Source organism: Paramormyrops kingsleyae, chromosome 10, assembly GCF_048594095.1.
Source record: "Paramormyrops kingsleyae isolate MSU_618 chromosome 10, PKINGS_0.4, whole genome shotgun sequence".
NCBI lineage: Eukaryota > Metazoa > Chordata > Actinopteri > Osteoglossiformes > Mormyridae > Paramormyrops > Paramormyrops kingsleyae.
The window spans coordinates 35621117-35634239 of record NC_132806.1 but is presented as its reverse complement, the minus strand read 5'-3'; the positions used below and the strand labels follow the sequence as shown (position 1 = coordinate 35634239).

Here is a 13123-nt window from a genome sequence, read left to right as displayed (position 1 = left end):
AGTGATTCAGCACAGTGGTGAAGAAACAGCAGTGCTGGATAAACCCAGGTTCTCATGAAATAAACCAGCACTTCTATTTGTAAAACATGACTCCCATACAGGACCATCCATTACCAACATAGCGACACAATTGCTATTACTGATACCTCCTAATTAAATGTGAACACCCATTGCCCCCAACCCCCTCCCAAGCCTCCTGACTGCTGAGACCAACCTGAGCTCCAGGATTCCGGTGGTGTTCATGGAGGGATACACCCGACGTATGAAATTGAGGTCGCCCACATAAAGGCTGCCGTCGATGCCTGATGCCAGAGCAACGGGGGCGAGCAGCTTGTTTCCATCGGCCAGGCCGTTGCAGCTGGGACAGGAGATGCTGCGCCTTCGGCCATTTCCCATGATGCTCGTGATGATTGGGGGCTGCTGGGACATGAAGAGGTTCTCCCCGCTGCCTTTATGAAGGATCCCTTAAAAAGGGAAAACATCCCGTTTCAAATCACAGTCTGAAGGAGCAGCTGGATCTCTCATTTGATTGGGGTGTGGCTGTGTTCCTCTCCTGCTCCTGGGTCTTAGCAGCTATAGGGTTCTCAGGGAAAATGGCGCATTCTCATCCAGGTGATACAATTACTCTGCTAGCCAGGAATCCAGGAATTCTGGATGGAGACCCCTAACGCAATGAGCTACACACCAAGCATATGGGGTATTGACTTTAGAGAAGCAAGCAACTGCTGGCCCACGTGCACCTTGAAGAGCTGTGAGCACCTCTTCAACCTTCCAAAGCTCAGAGAGCACAGCGATGACAAGTAGCCAGTAGGGGTTGCGTGACCTTAAATTTTTATTAACGTCAACAGTTATGTTAGGAAAGTCGAGTGGAAGTCCACTAATCACTGATGACGTCATTAATAAAACACAAGAGAAGGGAGTGCTTTGCAATAAGACTCAATCTGTATTCACAAAAACATACACGTACCGTACATGGAACAGAAACAAGTAGAAACAGCAACTGGTTGCAGCTTAGTAGCAGCAATTTATGCAGCAATAACACTTGTGTACAGTCGAACCTCGGTACAATGTACCCCGTTTATAACGTTTACACCAATACAACGTTCAAATTTTAATGTCCCGAATTCGCGTAATGTATTATTTCATTTGCCGGTATCGCTTAGAACGTATACCTTTACAGCGTAAACGTCGATATAACGAATGATTTTCAGAGGAAAATAGGCAAACTGACCTTCGTTACAACATACAGCCTCATCTTCCAAGCGCGCACACAATTCAGAATCGGCTGTAGGCGACCATCTACATCGCTTAGCAACGCCTAACTCTATGAACCTATCCTCACGAAGCATTCCACGCCGGCCGGACTCCTTGCATGCAGCCCCCGTTTTTTCATGGTTTTGCATGGTGTCATGCTGCCGCATATCAAGCAAGATGCCTGCTAAAAGGAAACAGATTTCACTGACCGACAAGGTGGAAATAATTCAGAATTATCGTAAAGGGGTTTTGCAAACAAAACTAAGCGAGGATAATGGATTGGTGAGAAGTTTTTTTATATACATTTTGTGTTCTATCATTCATTTTGAGGGACTTGGTTACAATGTACTATGGTTATAACGTACAAATTCTTAATGTCCCCCGAGGTACGTTGTAACGAAGTTCGACTGTACTACAACTGCCATTTCAGTGTGAAAGAAGAAAGACTGAAAAGTTGGTATAACCCTGGGGGAGGAAAAGAATATTCACACCAGATCCAGCCTGTAAGCCTGCTCCTCATTGGCGTAAGGCGCTATCTCACCCAAGTTCAGGAACTGCCTGGTTTCAAGTTCCTGGGTCATGTGGACGAAGGAACTGTAGTAGCTTTTGGCCACTTTCTTGCATCACTTTGCCACCATACAACAAGAACTGTGACCTTTACGCTAAATAAGCATGTGATTTCATACCTAACTACACTGCCACCACACAACAGGAACTGTGACCGTTACGCTAAATAAGCATGTGATTTCATATCTAACTACACTGCCACCACACAACAGGAACTGTGACCTTTACGCTAAATAAGCATGTGATTTCATACCTAACTACACTGCCACCACACAACAGGAACTGTGACCTTTACGCTAAATAAGCATGTGATTTCATACCTAACTACACTGCCACCACACAACAGGAACTGTGACCTTTACGCTAAATAAGCATGTGATTTCATACCTAACTACACTGCCACCACACAACAGGAACTGTGACCGTTACGCTAAATAAGCATGTGATTTCATACCTAACTACACTGCCACCACACAACAGGAACTGTGACCTTTACGCTAAATAAGCATGTGATTTCATACCTAACTACACTGCCACCACACAACAGGAACTGTGACCGTTACGCTAAATAAGCATGTGATTTCATACCTAACTACACTGCCACCACACAACAGGAACTGTGACCTTTACGCTAAATAAGCATGTGATTTCATACCTAACTACACTGCCACCACACAACAGGAACTGTGACCTTTACCCTAAATAAGCATGTGATTTCATACCTAACTACACTGCCACCACACAACAGGAACTGTGACCGTTACGCTAAATAAGCATGTGATTTCATACCTAACTACACTGCCACCACACAACAGGAACTGTGACCGTTACGCTAAATAAGCATGTGATTTCATACCTAACTACACTGCCACCACACAACAGGAACTGTGACCTTTACGCTAAATAAGCATGTGATTTCATACCTAACTACACTGCCACCACACAACAGGAACTGTGACCGTTACGCTAAATAAGCATGTGATTTCATACCTAACTACACTGCCACCACACAACAGGAACTGTGACCTTTACGCTAAATAAGCATGTGATTTCATACCTAACTACACTGCCACCACACAACAGGAACTGTGACCGTTACGCTAAATAAGCATGTGATTTCATACCTAACTACACTGCCACCACACAACAGGAACTGTGACCTTTACGCTAAATAAGCATGTGATTTCATACCTAACTACACTGCCACCACACAACAGGAACTGTGACCGTTACGCTAAATAAGCATGTGATTTCATACCTAACTACACTGCCACCACACAACAGGAACTGTGACCTTTACGCTAAATAAGCATGTGATTTCATACCTAACTACACTGCCACCACACAACAGGAACTGTGACCGTTACGCTAAATAAGCATGTGATTTCATACCTAACTACACTGCCACCACACAACAGGAACTGTGACCTTTACGCTAAATAAGCATGTGATTTCATACCTAACTACACTGCCACCACACAACAGGAACTGTGACCGTTACGCTAAATAAGCATGTGATTTCATACCTAACTACACTGCCACCACACAACAGGAACTGTGACCTTTACGCTAAATAAGCATGTGATTTCATACCTAACTACACTGCCACCACACAACAGGAACTGTGACCGTTACGCTAAATAAGCATGTGATTTCATACCTAACTACACTGCCACCACACAACAGGAACTGTGACCTTTACGCTAAATAAGCATGTGATTTCATACCTAACTACACTGCCACCACACAACAGGAACTGTGACCGTTACGCTAAATAAGCATGTGATTTCATACCTAACTACACTGCCACCACACAACAGGAACTGTGACCTTTACCCTAAATAAGCATGTGATTTCATACCTAACTACACTGCCACCACACAACAGGAACTGTGACCGTTACGCTAAATAAGCATGTGATTTCATACCTAACTACACTGCCACCACACAACAGGAACTGTGACCGTTACGCTAAATAAGCATGTGATTTCATACCTAACTACACTGCCACCACACAACAGGAACTGTGACCTTTACGCTAAATAAGCATGTGATTTCATACCTAACTACACTGCCACCACACAACAGGAACTGTGACCGTTACGCTAAATAAGCATGTGATTTCATACCTAACTACACTGCCACCACACAACAGGAACTGTGACCTTTACGCTAAATAAGCATGTGATTTCATACCTAACTACACTGCCACCACACAACAGGAACTGTGACCGTTACGCTAAATAAGCATGTGATTTCATACCTAACTACACTGCCACCACACAACAGGAACTGTGACCTTTACGCTAAATAAGCATGTGATTTCATACCTAACTACACTGCCATCACACAACAGGAACTGTGACCTTTACGCTAAATAAGCATGTGATTTCATACCTAACTACACTGCCATCACAAAACAGGAACTGTGACCGTTACGCTAAATAAGCATGTGATTTCATACCTAACTACACTGCCACCACACAACAGGAACTGTGACCTTTACGCTAAATAAGCATGTGATTTCATACCTAACTACACTGCCACCACACAACAGGAACTGTGACCGTTACGCTAAATAAGCATGTGATTTCATACCTAACTACACTGCCACCACACAACAGGAACTGTGACCGTTACGCTAAATAAGCATGTGATTTCATACCTAACTACACTGCCACCACACAACAGGAACTGTGACCGTTACGCTAAATAAGCATGTGATTTCATACCTAACTACACTGCCACCACACAACAGGAACTGTGACCGTTACGCTAAATAAGCATGTGATTTCATACGTAACTACACTGCCATCACACAACAGGAACTGTGACCGTTACGCTAAATAAGCATGTGATTTCATACCTAACTACACTGCCACCACACAACAGGAACTGTGACCGTTACGCTAAATAAGCATGTGATTTCATACCTAACTACACTGCCATCACAAAACAATGGAGGATCAGTCATTTTGTTAATTATTTGTTGGCTACTGGAGGGGATAGATCATGATCAAATTGGGACACATATTTTATTTATAGGACCTGTGACATATTAATAATTCTTAATAAATTTGGTCAGCAGATTGATCTTTCATTTTCCACCAAATAAAAAACAATGTAACGTTATTCCACTAATAAGCACTGGCAAGGTTTTGATGAGCGATAGGCAAAAGTATATTAATTAGCTATCGATCAAATTTTCCGGTCATCACAGAGCATCATCACAGAGCAGTAAAGTGGAATGAGGGGGCCCTCTTCTCACAGGACCCAGTGGTGACACAGCAGAGTGATTGTTTCTATTTGGACTGAGGTCACACTAAATCGGTGGAGGTCCCCAAGATCTGGGTTTTGAAACACTGCACTAAACTAGCCCAGACCATTATTACTGTTCATGAGGAACCTCCAGAAACTTCCCAGAGTAAATGTATCCATCTGTGAGAGGTGAGCTCTGAGGTGCCCCCTGGTGGGCATGCTGACGTACCACTGCGGACATTGAGGGCATGGTGCTTGTCGAGAGACCAGCTGCCCAGGCCGGAAGGCTCCAGCTCGAAGCCCTGCAGCACAGCCATCCGCTTCTCCCACAGGATCAGAGAGGGGCAGGTCTCATACTCGTAGCCCACAGACACTGGTAGGGGGAAAAACGGGAAGGGGTGGGGCACATGTGTAGGGAGGGTTAGGACAAAGACATGGAGAGATGCATACGGTCACACCAACAGATGCTGATGGTTCTGTCAGTAGGTCCAACTGGCTTATGGAGGTGATCTAAGTGGTGTGTGATTTTCTGATATTGCTCTCCAGTTGGCTGCATGGGCGCAGGATGGACAGCACTCCACACCTGCAGGGACGGACTTCGAGTCCCACCCCCAGCCCTCTGCATGTACAGTCTGCATGTTTTTACGCAGGTTATCACTGGGTTATGACACAGCTTTCCTCACACAGTCCAACACATGCAGTTAGGTAAAGCAATGCCTTTGAACCATGATCTGTGGTTCCCCACCTTGGCTCCAGGCTCACCGTAGCCTGGTACCAGATTAGTGATTCTGAAGATGGGTGGGTGGTCATGACTCATTACCTCCGCTTGAAACATCCGGAGTTGCTCTCCTGACTGTACTGTGGCCTTTCCCATGAAAGCACCAGTTTCATACCCCCTCCCAGCTCTGTGAGAACTTAACTCTGTGCCGCACCCTTATGTGTGAAGCCAGTGAGGGACTCGTTTCCCAGAAAGAGAGAACGTACATTTGTTCAACGTAACTAAAAGCCACCTTCAGCTGTGCAGAAGCCCTGGCCTGTTGTTGCGGCATTTACAGGCAGTCCGTGGGCTTCTCACCCCGACAGATCCACCCACCTGGCTCTACAGGAGCGCCCCCCTGCTCCTAGCATACTGCTGACACGGCCAGTGACCCCCAAGGCCCACCCCTCTGCCCCCCTGCTGCACCAGGGCTCCAGTTTTGCCAGTATGGGTGAACGCTAATTCTACCTGGCATCTGGTGAATGTCTAATGTGAAAAAGCAGAGATGACCATTTGATGGCTCTTGATGGAGCCTCTGGTTTCATGGAAGTTACTTTACTGCTTTGAGATTGAAACACATTTTGTTGCAGGCATCATAAAGTCTGGTGTCTACACCAAGGGCTTTCCACATCCCAGTACAACCTACATTATTCTTCTATTCCTTGTAAAGCTTTTCTTTGGAGGATTCATCCATTCTCTTAGAAGAGAGCTAATCTGGATCCAATTTCAAGCCTCCTTGGCCCACCTAGGCCCGCTCCTCTTAGCCCCACCCCCACTGGCCATGCCTCTATGTCACCCCACCCCACCACACCCTGCATCCCACCCTAACCCAGGTCTGGGCTCCATCCCCTTGGCTCACCGACTGCTTCAGACAGGCCGTAGACCTTCTGGCCGTAGGCGTCTGTCTTATCCCAGATGAACGTGTAGGCCAGGTTAGGGGAGGAGTGGAACCACTTCTGGAAGAGGTGACCCTCCACAGCAACCATGAGGTGAACTTTGATGAGGCTGAGGGGCACTGTGGCCTGGGTCATGGTGATTTTCAGCAGGGACCTGTACCCTGGGGTGCGTGAGCTCAGGTAGCTCAGCTTCAAGCTGGTTCCTGGGATCTCAATCTGCTCATGAAGCACCTGCAGGACCGAATGGCCATGAAAATTGATGAATAACTGTCCATGGGGGGCAATGTGCTGTATTTTTGCCAGATGGAAGGCAAGTCTCAGAGCCCTGATCTCTACACCTGTGTCTCAGGGATGATTGGCTTCTCCCCAGGGCGGGAGCTGAAGAAGGAGGAGAGAGGCGAGGCCACCACCACAGGGTCAGGCCGCACAAAGCCGCTGAGGTCGCAGCTGGGGATGGTGTTCTCCTCCGTCTTCAGCACCAGCGTGTCCATGGCGTAGAAGCTGTTCCAGGGCAGCCAGATGGTGCGCTCCTGGGTCAGGAAGGGTGCACGCTCGAAGTGCAACGTCAGGGAGGCACCGCCATTGGTTATCAGGTCAAACCTACCATGGTCAACCGGAGGGAGGGACAGACAGAGACAGAGGGAGAGAGAGAGGCAGAGAGAAGGAAAGAGGGAGAAAGAGGGAGAGAGTGAGTGATGAGAAGGAGAAAGAGGGACAGAGACGAAAGGAGAGAGACGGAGAAAGAGGGAGACAGTGGAATGGAAGAAGGAGAGAGGGAGAAAGAGAGAAAGGGAGAGAGAAAGCGAGTAAGAGGGACGGAGTCATGGGAGAAAGAGAAAGGGAGAGAGACAGTGAAGGAGAGGGAGAGAGATAGAGAAAGAGGGAGAGTGACAGAGGGAGGAGAGAGAGGGAGAGAGAAAAGGGGACAGAGACAGAGGGATGAGGAACAGGAAGAATGAGAAGAATGGGGAGAAGGAGGAAGAGGGGGAGAGGAAGAGAGAAAGGGAGAAAATAAGACACAGTGGGAGAGAGAGAGAGAAGGAGAGAGAGAGGTATGAACAAACAGCAGGGAAGAGCAGTCTGTGTTTTCATAAAGCTAACATTCTGTTCAGTGTATCTACCCATTGTGATTATTTCCTATTATCAAATGTTGTGACGATTGTTATGAGTGCCATAAGAAAATACTCATATTTACATTAGCAGTTGCATTACCATGCAATGTTCACTGTAATGAATAGAAGCCCATAAATAGATTAAAAAGGATAGTATTCTGTTTCAGGACGCATCCTCTGATGCCACCTTGCCATCCCTACTCACGTTCCGTCTTGCCGCGTTAGAGTGTAGCCATAGTGGGGATACTTGACAAAAGACACATTAACCCCCACCAGAGGGGTCCCATCTGTAGTCAGGACCTGACCTCGGATCAGCGAGGCCAAGCTACAGGGAGAAGGAGGAGATGCAGCAATCAGTCAACCACTCACGAGCATGAAAAGCAAGACCTCAGAGTGTTTTTTGGCCATGATGGGAACTCCCAGCTCTTCCCAGTCATGTTCCTTTAAAGGCACGTTTCAGAGCTCCATGCTGTCCCCACACTGTGTGTGTAGGCGGGGAGCAGATGCTCAAAAGCATATGCACAATACAGCCATCTGCAGTCATCTCCACCTACCTCCACATGGGCCCATGTACCTTATAACATTTGTTCAGATATGTGTCAATATACCTCTACTTTGCCCTCCTTTCATCATGTGACACAACTGTTGACCATGTGACTTTAAGTAACATTCCGACGAGTGCTGTGTGTACACAGTTCTGTATGCATGTACATTTCAGGCCTGGCATCCAAATAAGGAGGCCGGTCTGCATCCGTCTGTCTCGGCCCTATGGCAGCCAGGCCTGGCAAGCAGTGTGTGTGCCATCAGTGTTTTGTTGGGTTGCTGACAGCATGCTACCATGCTTTGATATTTTTTGTTGACCCTGTTTCAAAGTTTCACATTTGGAGGACTAATTGCATTCTACATATTATTTTCTGATTGGAATGGATATTCACAGGTGGCTGGTGTGAGCAGCCATCAGCTTGGCCTTCAAAGAGAGCCTGCTCTCCCAAGTCTGCATGGTCTTCACAGAGAGCTTGCTCTCCCTGGTCTGATTTGGGTGGATATTTAAAGAAGGCTGGTCTGAACAGCCTTCAGCTTGGCCTTCACAGAAAGCCTGCTCTCCCTGGTTGTCTGACCTTCACAGAGAGCTTGCTCTCCCTGGTCTGATTTGGGTGGATATTTAAAGAAGGCTGGTCTGAACAGCCTTCAGCTTGGCCTTCACAGAAAGCCTGCCCTCTGTGGTTGTCTGACCTTCACAGAGAGCTTGCTCTCCCTGGTCTGATTTGGGTGGATATTTAAAGAAGGCTGGTCTGAACAGCCTTCAGCTTGGCCTTCACAGAAAGCCTGCTCTCCTTGGTTGTCTGACCTTCACAGAGAGCCTGCTCTCCCTGGTCTGCCTGCAAAAATTAAAGACTCAGCTTCTTCTAGACTTAACCCAGCAGGGAATCTGAACAAAAGAAAATTGAGGAAAATCGATCCATGCTGCAAGAGCTCCAGTATTCCAGTGGCTAAGGAATGTTCTGGCATGTTGCTGGAGGAAGGGGTGGGGTGTTTTTTTGGGGAGGAGGGTGATCTGTACCTGGCATTAAAGGGATTTTCTGCAGGAATGATGTGGGTTCTGTCCCTCCCCACGAGCATCTTCACCCTTTCATAGAATGATTTCACTTTCTGGGCCGATGTCTGGGTCTGCTGGATGATCTGCAGCGGGTCACGTGAGCCACGGCACAGCGGATTGTTTTGGCAGGGACTCTGGATGCAGCAGTCTGGGTCCATGCAGTCTGTCAACCCATCTGTAGGGGGCGACATGCTGTCAGTGAGTCAGCCACAAAGAGACATGAATAGCCCAGCCTGCACACTATGCTGCAGCACTGTTATCTATGTGCAGACTCAAACAGGAGTAAATTCAAAACAAATGGAAAGCTTTGCCACTTAATTGTGGTAATAAACAGTTCAATAAAGATGAATTTTGTGGGGATGCTGCCACAATATTAATTATTCAGGTTTTACTATATAAGTATTCTCACAAATAGCAAAACACGAGCTTTCTCAAAATTTGTCCTTGACAATTGAACAAATATTTATATATTCATAGAAAACCCACACGTACGTCTTGGCATTGGAGCTCCTTCGGAAGCATGAAGTCCATTACACACAAATAGTGACAGGAGCGAGGCAAGTAGCCTGAAAAGGCACCGCGGACGTTTGGGTGGTTGCATTTGGCGTGTTTACATACAGAGCTGCTTCCAGAAACGGCATTGGGCGAACTGTGCGCATCGGCCGGTTCCTTTTTGAACCCTCCCTCGCCTGCTGCCTCACCTCCTTCATTGTCCTTGTTGTCTGCGCATGAGGTCTCCATGGCAACACTGCAACCAGAGCCCCTCCAGCCCGTCTGACACTCACAGTGCCAGCTGTTCTGGCCCAGAGTGCACTGGCCGTTTCCATTGCAAAGGTTTGGGCATCCATCTGTGATGGGGGGGGGGGGGGGGAGGATGGGCAGAGAAGAAAGCGAGGGGGGGGGGGGGGGTAGAAAATTAAATCAGAGAATGGAAGAAGGTGTGACAGGCGAAGAAGGGGTAGCAAGGGATGGGAGGAAAGAGAGCCAAGCAATAGTTAGGGCAGGTACCTCCTCTCAGGAGGGGGCTGGGTGCTGTGGGTCTGCACACATATGCAGTGCAAACTATTCCAACCTCCACCCCCTACCAGCACACATCCACCATGCATACAATACCAGTAGCTGTTCAACACTCCCCAACAAAAGAAATAAAAATGACACACTGCTCCCCCCCCCCAAAGGCTGAACACAAGGTGACAGATCTCATAACTGGTGATGTCCAGTGAATTCCAAGATTCCAGCATTTGGAGATGTGCTGGTGCCAGCTGTGCTGGGCGTGGGGGGCAAAGCAACAGCCTGGCAGAGGAGGGGTCTCATTTACATCCTACAGACGGTGCTCACACCGGCCCAAAATACACGCCCACTAGGAGGTAAACAGATTTCTCTATTCATTCAAAACAGGGAATTTTTGATAAAAGCATATGTAAAAGTTCCCAGATTACTAATATAGTGGATTATTTTATTCTGATGGCATGAGTGTGGTGTTCCCTCATATGAGAATATGATTAGGGTGTCTAGGATCTGTGGATGTGATTATGAGACTTTGAGAGAGGATGTGGGAGTAGCAGGGGGGCAACAGGAAAAGATGCAAACTCAATGTCTGTTGGAAAATCACCTGTCTAATGGTTTTCCAGTACAAAAAATCCCTACTGTAAAGTTTTCTGAAAAATGCTCATTTTTGCCATGGCCTGACTCCAAACTGTTTATTTAGAGGCTTGGAAAAGCTCAGCAAGGCATGAAAACAGCAAACCATGTATCCTTTCTACTATATTAGCCAGCTAAAAAAAAAACAGCAAAAAGCAGCCCGGAAAATGCAGGCAGAGTTGGGGCAGCTCCTGCAGCCGGAGGCCTGCTCTCACTGCAGCCAAAGGGCACCCTCTCACTGCAACCACAGGCCAGCTCTCACTGCAGCCAAAGGCCCCCCCTCTCACTGCAACCGGAGGCCAGCTCTCAGTACAGCCAAAGGCCCCCCCTCTCACTGCAACCGGAGGCCAGCTCTCACTACAGCCAATGCCCCCCCCCTCTCACTGCAACCGGAGGCCAGCTCTCACTGCAGCCAAAGGCCCCCCTTTCACTGCAACCGGAGGCCAGCTCTCACTGCAGCCGGAGGCCAGCTCTCACTACAGCCAAAGGCCCCCCTCTCACTGCAGCCGGAGGCCTGCACTCACTGCAGCCAAAGCCCCCCCCTTCTCACTGCAGTCGGAGGCCAGCTCTCACTGCAGCCAATGGCCCCCCCTCCCACAGCAGCTGGAGGCTCCCCCACACTGCAGCTGGAGGTCCCTCCCTTCACTGCAGCTGGAAGCTCCCTCTCACTGCCATCAGGAACAGATCCCTCTCACTGCACCTGGAGACTACCCCCTCTCATTACAGCCAGAGGCTGCCCTCTCTTGCTGTAGCTGGAGGCTAGTTCTCACTGCAGACTGCTCTCTCTCACAGCAGCCAGAGGTGGGCCCCTCTCACTGCAACTGGAGGCCGCCCCCTCTCACTGCATTAGCCCTCCCACGGCCATTCTACTCAATTAGGGCGCTAAAGGTCAGCTTAAAACAGCCTGCCACAGCTCATTTCAAGATGTGGGTTCAAAGATCAGAGCCCCCACCCCCTTTTATACAGCAGCACAAAAGACCTTGAGTGACATTTTTTGTGCCATTACACCGGCAACAAAAGCAAGAAACATGCTGGCTTCTGCATCATAAGATGTTCCTGGTTATTCTGAGATGTTTATGTTTTTCCCTGCAGTGCCCTGAACCCCCATGTCTTTAATTAATCCGATCATCATTGTCTGGGAAATTTTGAATGCCACATTAACAGGCTGGCCTGCATAGATTTTCACAGAATATTGGGCGATGAAAAAAGGCAGTTAGCAATGATTGCCTGTTAAATGGAGTTGCCATTTTAAGCAGCCAAGTACTTATGAAGTCCTTGGACAGCAAAATCCATAGCGAGCATCGATCGGCCTCCTTGGGCAGGGCAGTGCGGGCCTCTGTTTTAATGCAGAGGGCCAGTCGATTCTCCTCATGCTGAATGGAATAAAGTGAGATTTCAGAAACTATTAAATCAAGCCTCCAAAGAAATGCCGTCCATTCGGATGTAACACGCCAACCGAAGAAAAAAAGAGAATCTGCCATGGATCACGGGCCAAAGCACAGAGAGCTCATGGAGGACTGTGCACTCTTCAGAGGCCTGTTCTGGAGGCTGCCAGCTTCGTGACCAAGAAATGCCGCTGGCAAGTGTGAAGAGCAATGGTAGCATAGAAGCATGTGTTAGGTGTGCTTTGGTCCTAGGAGGCGCGAATCAGTAAGCAAATCGCCCCCCCTTTACATGGGACAGAGGACAGCAGACAGCTCATCAATGCTCTCCTACTGTGCTGTGCGGCAAAATATTACCAGCACACTATGCACTGATAGGGGGGTTCATGCAGAATCAGCAGTTGCACCAAGCTGACCGTCGACTGGCACCCAAACAATTAATGAGGGAGTCAAAGAAGACTTCGCTAAGGGACTTCATGTTTTAGTCAGGTATATCACTGGACACCAAATAGCCAAACAAGAGCACTCTCTGCTTCAACTGGTTCTGCCTGGTTCTGAAATATTTGTCTTCAATAGCTGATGGGACCTGGTTGGAGGTGAACAGAATGTGCATTATTAAGACCATAGCATTGTAAGCACGTGCAGACCTGGGGAGCAGG

General features: G+C 47.9%; 1 protein-coding gene across 3 annotated transcripts in view; it reads right to left on the bottom strand.

The window, feature by feature from the left end:
- The window catches only part of LOC111848930 (teneurin-2-like), a 57277-nt gene that overhangs the window by 17153 nt on the left and 27001 nt on the right, over positions 1 to 13123 (bottom strand). For all 3 annotated transcript variants that reach the window (XM_023821318.2, XM_023821319.2, XM_072717762.1), the window contains exons 9-15: positions 10143 to 10289; positions 9406 to 9616; positions 8050 to 8169; positions 7071 to 7332; positions 6696 to 6963; positions 5309 to 5452; positions 215 to 464 (exon numbers count right to left, since the gene is read on the bottom strand). In XM_023821318.2, the coding sequence (XP_023677086.1) occupies positions 215 to 464; positions 5309 to 5452; positions 6696 to 6963; positions 7071 to 7332; positions 8050 to 8169; positions 9406 to 9616; positions 10143 to 10289 (1402 nt within the window). The remainder of the gene's footprint in view (positions 1 to 214; positions 465 to 5308; positions 5453 to 6695; positions 6964 to 7070; positions 7333 to 8049; positions 8170 to 9405; positions 9617 to 10142; positions 10290 to 13123) is intronic.